This window comes from Uloborus diversus, chromosome 9, assembly GCF_026930045.1.
Source record: "Uloborus diversus isolate 005 chromosome 9, Udiv.v.3.1, whole genome shotgun sequence".
NCBI classification, from domain to species: domain Eukaryota; kingdom Metazoa; phylum Arthropoda; class Arachnida; order Araneae; family Uloboridae; genus Uloborus; species Uloborus diversus.
Window position 1 is genome coordinate 53,355,342 of NC_072739.1, and position 8,875 is coordinate 53,364,216.

Here is an 8,875-nt window from a genome sequence, read left to right on the forward strand (position 1 = left end):
AAAAGACTTGGTGTTGAGTGAAATGGACATTATCAATCAAAGAGAGGTGTGCTAAGGTGAATTTCATGCTACACAAAAATTTAAGAGTAAATGTAGAAAAGATTGCATTGCTTGGAATGACTAGTATAATGCACATTACTTTAGGAGAAAGTGTGCCAATCACTTTTTTCTTGACATTTTGAATCAAAATGTTCATGTCAATCGGAAAACGTCTCAAGGGATATGACATATATAGAATGTTGCAAAAATTTTGAACATTAATACAGTAATTATTATTTATTTATTTTCAATTACCAAATTGCTAATTTGAGACTTATTAAAATAAATCTCAGAACAATTGAATTTCAACGTTTTTAAGCATTATTGTTAGTTTTGCTTAAAAAGCTGAGGTCATTTTGATTTTATTAGGTTGTAGTAGTTATGATTCAATCATATACATAAATCTTTCCATTGAAAATTCATTTTCAATAAGAGAATTGAAAGGATCATAACTATCATTCATAAACTAAATTTTAGAAAGGCTTTTAGACTACATCACATCAATTTACTTGCAGCAACTTTTTACATTCTTTTTTTACTTAATTAGCAGCAGAAAACTCTCTGGAATGAATAAAAAATTATCTTTGCTCCAGTGCACGAACAACAATATAAAAAAAACATCTTTTTTTCTGTCTACAGAGAAAAAAACTGTGCGAACCAAGTAACAAATTCAAGAGTGGATTTGAAACTGTTTGTTTATTTTGCAATAACTAGCATTAGCTTTTGTGAATTATATAAGAACTCAATTAACATTATTTTGTAACACATACACAGCAGTTTATCAATAGGGATCATTATGTTATTCAGTGATATTATACAATACGTTAAATTGGACACGTAAATAGACAAAAATTGAATTTACAATGAAGATTCATCAAGTTTACAAAAAAAAAAAAATACCATGTTCATATTACATGTTGATGGGTGTTACAATGGTCCCTATAATTAAAATGCAAAGTTAACAAAATTTCATGTCTTTGCTACAGATAATCTAAAAGTGTTAAGAACTCTTGTTTTAATGTGACATGAATTTGAGTGAAATTGAAAAAATTCAAATGATTACTTACTTGTTAACCACATTAAATGTCTAAATTCAAGAGAAAGAAAGAAAAAACAATATTTTTTCTTTAAAAAAAAATCCCTAAAATATTCAGAAAGTGTATGTGTAAGAGAGAAGTTTTTTTTCCCCTGCAAGTCAAAAGATATTTCAATTGTAACTACCTTACAAGTTTCATTTTTTAGCCCAAGTTACTTATCAGCTCCTGGACAATGCATTATTAGTGAAATTCATCGAACAGCAATAAAATTGAATAATAATCATCTGTAGTTGATTCAAAAGTTTACACCTACAAAATGTAATAAAAAATTTACAGTTTAGTTAAAATGCAAGATTTCTTAAATGTTTAAAGTGAAAAATATTTTAAAACTTAACGATTTAAAGTGATATTAACAATCATACTACGGAAAAATACATTGTTTTTTAAATTTAGACACGATTCAACTCTGTTTATCAGCATAAGCTGCAAATATTGGCACAGCGCCGGACGTAGCAATATTTTTAGCTTTCCTAGCTTTTTCGCAAAGCTTATCTTTGTCGAGAAAACTAGATTTGCTTTCGGTCATTGGAGGTGGATACATATTTGTCAAGACATATTCCAGTCCTTTGCAAGTCTTCTGAACATTTTTTTGGAATCTTCGAATCATGTACCTTTCAATAATACCCGGAAAATAGTACTTCGATGACGCAATCCATGCTTTTCGCTCGATAACAGTTTGTTTCTCTTCTTTTGGCTTATAATAGCATTCTTCTTTAACTCTTGCAACAGCTGTACCAATGTTCCACGTACAAGTTTTTATTATTCGATTTTCGGGATCGATAAACGATTCTTCGAGAATGGGTTCATTTTTTATGGCGATATTATATCCAAAATATGATACACGAACCGATTTCGTTAGTAGACGCTTGGTATGCAATATTCCGCTTTCAACTTTTCGATAAAGGACATCTTCAGTTTGAACATGTTTGCTAAATGGGTTGGGGTAGCGGAACCAGAAAGCCTGAGCAACTTGAAACCATGAGTACTGAAATATGTTTTCACCTTCAAAGAATTTCATTGTTAAATGGCCATTAATAGTAATACGTCCACAATTTATTGATTAAAAATGAAATCCAAAGAAAATTCTCACAAAATAAGCTGACAAAGAACTGAAAGAAACTTCGCTATTTACCATGCATCGAAGGCCGGCGGTGATTTCAGAGATTTTTTTTTTTTTTTTTGTGTTTTTTTTTTTTTTTAATACACAATCTGTTGCCAGATTCAATTTTAAATTAGAACTGGAGGTTCGATAACGCTGGAGGTGTACACAGGGAAGATTACGGATATGGATATATACGGATAATGATGTTTATTCGGTGGAGAGCGTGAGCTCTTTGACGGGTGTGGCGCGGCGTAGCCTACGAGGATGCACGCTTCCCTGTTTCAGGAGCCTTTATTTTCGACAGATTTCCGAAGCTGAAAGGGGACCAGAAATATAGTTCAGTTTGAGCCGATAAATAGAGTTTTAGCCTTACCATCAAAACGGCCGATTGCATTTGTTTGCGTGTTAAAATGCGGTTTTGCTTTCGCTTTGAATAGCAAATAATTGATAAAATTAAAGCTGAAAGGAAATATTGTTGGATACTTTAAAGTTCAACTTTGAAAGTACCTCAATGAAAGCATGTCCCACAAAATAATGTTCATAACAAGTTTTAAATAGTGCATTAAAAGAAATGTTTTATCGGACCCAACCCTGTTACACATTTTTAAATTACGTAAAATAAAAAACATATTTTAAATTGAATTGCATTATTACCATAGGCTTATCTAGAGGGCGGCGAGGGAGGACAGCCGCACTTTTAAATTAGAAAACATATTTCAAAATGAAACATGAGATTTCAAAAAATTGAAAATTGACGTTTGTTTTAATTTCTCAATTTATTGATAATTTGGCTCTAGTAACCTGACTTTTAAATTGCACATTTTTCTTTGCGAGCTAAAGCGAAAAAGATAATTTCAACTGCGTATTTTAGACATATTGATTGTAATTGGCCTCGGGGGGGGGGGGATTTTTATAAATTATTTTTTATTTATTTATTATTTTATTTCATTTGTATTGATTTATTTTATTTTATTGTTTACATTTTATTTCATTTATTTTTTTAGTTTGCGTGTGTGTGTGTGTGTGTGGTATGTCATTCGCATAGAACTTTTAGAATAAAGTAATAATAATAATAATAATAATAATAACTAAAAATAAATAAGTAAGTGAATAAAAATATTCAAAATAAATAAATAAACCGAAAAAAAAAACAAGAGCTAAAAAATAAAATAAGAAAAGAGGGTCGAGGGTTTTTTTGGTAGTGGGGGGGGGCTGATTGGCATAGATTCTCACTAAAAAAAGAAAATTTTGATTATCTGGCCAGGTCCGCTAGCTCAGATGGTAGGGGAAATTCAAAAGCAACTATAAAATGTATCTACTAAATTAGGGAGATTATCGTCCCCTCCTGCTCCCCCCCCCCTTAAAATTTAGGAACCGAATTAAAGGAATGTTTTTAAAGTGGTAAAAATATTTTTTTATTTTAAATGCTTTTTAAATTTTGGAGCTTAAAGGAAAACCCATACTAAAGCATATGATGTGATGTTATTTATCAATTTTATTCAGTACATATGCATGGCCGCCGGGATCCCAACGCCCCCTCCCCCTCCAGGACTGATGGAATCAGCTCCCCTATAAAATTATCCTCCTTCAAAATTACAATGGCGGAATTGGCACCATGAGTGCTCCCTCATAGGCACTTCTAACACAACTAGTTATCTGAAAAAAAAAACCATAAGTGCTTTATAGCATGGCTTTGATTAAAAAAAAAATGTTATGACCTTAAAAGAGCTCAATTTTTGTGCTGAAAAAAGAAGACATGGTTTCGATGGGAGTTCCTGGCACAGACCGCACCGCTGTTTCTTTCTTTTCGGTAATTTTTGAAGGTTTTCAATCTCATTTTACTGCTACTACAAAGCCCACCCGCCCTATACAGACCTCTCAATTGCTATTAAACACTCCCAAAGAACGAAGCTGTCCAAACCCTCTAAAATGACCCTCCTAAAGCGAGAGGATTATTAATGCAGACTGCCTCATTGATCTTATTATTTTTTTCTGGACAAGTTTTAATCGTCCTACCGAACATGGCACACACACATTCTTTTATCTTTTAAGTTTAGCTCTATTTTTTTGGCTGGAGGCTTAGCGGGCCTGTCATTTCAAAGGTTTCCATGGGGAGGGGGCGTAATAGTACATATTCACTACATATCATAGAAAGAAAGCAACGAAACACATAATCAAATGTATGTTCAATCTGTTCATGAAATCGCGGGGGAAGGGTCTGATTCCACAAATGAGGGCCCTGGGGTTTAGCCCCCCCCCCCCCACCTAGAGACAAAAGTCTAACTCCGCCTATGCCTTTTAAAGCTGTTTGTTGCTCATAAAAAACCACGTGTTCAATATATTTAAGCGTTCTACCGAAGGATGTGCTAAGTTTTATTCCAATCGGTGATTCAGACTTTTGAACTATTACTTGTGAATATGAAGTAAAGAAATTTTCAATCGATATTTAAAAATTGTGTACTGATTAAATGAAATTAACCAAACATATCGAAAACCATTCGAACTCTCATGAGCTGCAATCTTCAAAGACATTTCACCCTACTAGCAAAATTCCTTGCATCAACCTTGACAAATCTTGATATTATACTGACGGTGTCAATATTGACGTGTCTCATACTGCATAAAGGTTGCATAAAGATTAAAAAGCAATATTGCAATAACGACACGTATGCAACATTGCACTCATCTTAAAACACCAATATTGATATTACCTTACAATATCAGCATTACATACATGTTGACGCCATTATTTTTACGGATCATGCCCTAGCGCCGTGAAAAGTTACATAAGCCTGGCAGTTCTCCTCTGGAATTCTTTAGAAATATAAGTTTTCCAAAATCGTATTTTAAGCATTGTTTGATGACGATGGGACTAAGAGCGGGCGGTGGTTCAGTGTGCCCGCACGAACTGTATTTTTGAAACTGAAGTCAATTTCAGGCTAGTTTAGGCAGGAAGGGTTTGGTGGCTCCACGGAACCGTATAAAAACGAAATTTCCAGGTCTAGTGATTACGTTGGAGAAAAGGGGGATCCGGGGTCTTTCCCCAAAAGTTCCTGTAGCTGATGTTTGAAAAAAGCAATTTTTGTTTTTCAATACGTTAAGTGAGAGGGGGTGGAATTAGGGGCTTCTCTAAAGACGTTAATTGAGACTGTCTTTGGTAGTAATGTTTACGAAAGGATTTCGGGGTCCTCCACAGCAAAATTTTCGAAAAATGCCAAAGCAATTTTATATGACGTTTGATGATAGGAAGGGCTGTCGTCTGAAAACACGTTTTGGATTTTGGAGATAACATTTTTAGACTATGTTTGATTAAGTTAAGGTCGAAGAGGTGAATCATAAACTTAGTTGGGTCCTTAAGATCGATGGTTCAACCAGCGAAATTTTCCGAAAGTAAAGTCCTGGAAGCGCAATTTTAAGCCTTCTTTAGTTTCGTCAAGAAGGTCATGGCATCCCTTTGGATCTTCGTTTTGGAGCTACATTTAAATTTGCTTCCCGGGGCAACGGCCCTATCCTCCTACCTGATTTGAAACCGTGCAGTTCATTCAGGATTTTAATCTGAAAAATTGTCGTAAAGGGGGAAAATTACAAAATTTTAGTTCGTCATTCATATATGTTTGACTCTCAAAGGAGTCGCAATTTTCCACTTTCTTCCCACGCATCCACGATTATTGAACACAGATTTTGTTGTTTGAAATGCTTATGATGAAAGTATCTAATCAGTATAGTTTTTTTATATAAGTAAAAAACGTCTTCATTGTTTAGGTTTATAAAAGCTTGGGGGGTAAACATTAGTGGCCGTTCTCGGTGCTCCTTTTAGACGGCACCATTCCATGCTTCAGAAGGGGGCCTTTCCCCTCCCATGTATCCATGCCTGATTACCGGTTCTGTCCCAAACTTTACAACCAAATGAAGCATGTGTGTTAAGTGTAGATATTAATGGACAATGAACCAACACAATGTTCCCGAACATTCTATTTTTCTTAAACTATGCTATGCTGTCGGGAAATCGACACATACTTTGACGATTGAACATTTAAAAATCAGCATAGTTATTCCACTTATTATAAGTTATCTTGTGAGAAATTCTTGAGAAATTTTGCTTGATTATAAGAACTATATGATGTGGCCTGCGGCCGCCACTTGCTTTGGCCGCCCTTGTGCGGCGCACACTCTGCACATCTGCTAGGATCGGCCCTGCAAGAACATGTCACACTCCCCCTCCCCCAAATGAGACTACACGAAATGAAATCAAAAACAATTACTACCCCCTCTGAAATTTCAAATGGTAGATTTGTGCTATCTTACTACTATTATATATGCGAATGTTTGTCTGTATGGATGGATGTTTGTTACTCTTTCACTCAGAAACTACTGAATGGATTTTAATGAAACTTTACAATATTATAGCTTACGCATCAGAATAACACATAGGGTAGTTTTCGTTCCGTTATGGGGGGAAACCCCCCCCCTCCCATAGGGGGTAATAAAACACGATTTTCATACAAATTCTCTAATATGGGGATGAAAAAATTGTTAGTATGTTTGCACATACTACTAACATTATATGTCCATCGAAAGCTCTGATTTTTCTTGTGAAGATGGCACCTGTTAGAAATTTCTAAGTAGAATAAAAAACGAGTTATAAGCTTTTTAGTTCTATGTTCGAAGGCTTTCCTCAACTCAATACAGTATTTAGTGTATCATATCAACTCCCCGTCGATATAGCAAAAATAAATTGTTGTATAGTTGAATATTTTTGCTTTTCGTCTGGCTGTTCAAGGTTTTTCTCAAGTTAAATCTTAAATAACATTTTCGCACAAGATTGGCAAATAATAAATAGATTTGGCTGATTATTTTCCATTTTAATGTAACTTTGATGCAATTAATGGGTTTACTTATTTATTTGTGTTGATTGGACACTAACTCATTATCAAAGCGACCAGCTGGAATCTCGCCAAATCTTTTTGCGAACAGATTTCAGTAGCTAAGGCAGGTTTTTTCAACTGTCGCTGTTTTTGCAGCTAAAGACTACGTAATACTGTTTTTCGGTTTTCACCATGTAACCAAAATATCGCCATTAAAAGAATCTTTAAAACTTTTGAAAAAAAATGTATTTAATACGTCAACTAAATTAAGCAAATCCATAAGCAGCAGAAAAACTTCCATTAATTTGTCTTTCCGCGCAATTTCAAACAATCGCCAAATTTTACTTCGTTTTTTAGAAAAATTTCGGATGAAAATGTTTACTGTCCAGCTCCAGATTAGACTGCAATGTACAAATAAAAAAATAATAACAATAACTGATAAATCTTCTTCAACATGTGAAGTTTAATTTCACATTTTGGAAATTCCTCAAAAGGTATGTATGCTCAAATGTCGTTTTTTTTGTTTCTGAAAGAAAACTTTTTTGTTCTTCATACTTATTGCCATTTTACTTTTATGTGTAAGAACAAGTTCGATTTTTCTCGATTTTTAATCATGTCAAAGCGGTATGTTTTGAGTTCTTTCAGTTAAAGCAGAAAACGAAGGAAAGTAGCGATTGTTTCTCATAATTATTACTGATCCAGGCAACGGCGGGTATTTTTACTAGTACCTATATATTTCTGTGCTGACAGAAATAACTACTATCTGAAAAGGCAGAAGCAAGTGCTTGTATTTAATGACTCTGATAAAAAGACGCATGACCTTGAGAGAGTTCACTTCTGTGTGGAAAGAAAATAAGAGTACTGAGGAACGGAGACTTATGGCAGAGACTGCGGCATTGATATACAGAGGGGGAGGGGGATTTTAGGAGCATTTAAAATCTCATTTGGGGGGGGGGAGTCTCGTTAACGGGGTGTGCTTTTTGCAGTTGAGGGTGTGCGCTTTCATCTTGCTGATGGGGGAGGGGAGATATTTCTAATTTGGGTGCGCACGAGGGTACAAGGGTAGTCTTTTTCACTGAAATTGATAAGGGATAATTTTAGAGTTTTTTTTGAAGATCTCATTTTGGGGAGTTTTGTCATTGGGGGCGCTCCAAAGCGTTCGAAGGGGCAATAATCCACCCAAGAACGATGACGCACCCCTTCCATTGCACGGAACCCCCTTCACCCCCCCCTAAAAGAGGGCTACACGAAACGAGATCGAAAACCTTCTTCAATTGTTCCCCCCCCCCTGAAATTTTCAATGTTCTCGGTGCTACACCTACTCCCTCTCTTTATTGATACCCAGACATAACTATCTGAAAAATCATAAGTAAGTGCTCGTTTTTATGGCTGTGATAAAAAGATGTATAGCCGTGAAAGAATTCATTTGATTCCGAGTCACAACTGACTACAACTGTATTTATGTCGAGGACTGCATACTAAGTGCCTTGCCTCCATTATTTTTTATACCGATAGATGGCAGCACCCTCACCGGATCGAACAGTTAATGAGAATTTAGAACTAGACCAGGAGCTAATAGCTATCTGGTGCTAGCACCCCCAGAGGTATCGTTTCACTTGGAGGACATTGAGACCTCGAGCATATTTAACGTCGCCCAGTCCCCTTTAATGACGACGGTGGATCTTCGACCATCGAGGTTCGAACTCAGGACCCTCCGGCCCCGAATCCGACACTCTACCGATCGGGCTACCACGGCCAAAAGAATTCATTTC

The 8,875-nt window shown here is 35.4% G+C and overlaps 1 protein-coding gene across 1 annotated transcript; it reads right to left on the reverse strand.

Annotated features, from left to right (window-relative positions):
- Positions 1–410: 410 nt before the first annotated feature.
- Positions 411–2,300, reverse strand: LOC129229354 (PRELI domain-containing protein 1, mitochondrial-like). Its single transcript, XM_054863643.1, has one exon. It carries the CDS (start codon positions 2,152–2,154, stop codon positions 1,537–1,539), a length of 618 nt encoding a protein of 205 aa, XP_054719618.1. The 5' UTR covers positions 2,155–2,300; the 3' UTR covers positions 411–1,536.
- Positions 2,301–8,875: the final 6,575 nt, after the last annotated feature.

Bases quoted from the DNA above. Each gene is read 5' to 3' on its own strand.
- LOC129229354 (XM_054863643.1), bottom strand. From the start codon at position 2,154: ATGAAATTCTTTGAAGGTGAAAACATATTTCAGTACTCATGGTTTCAA.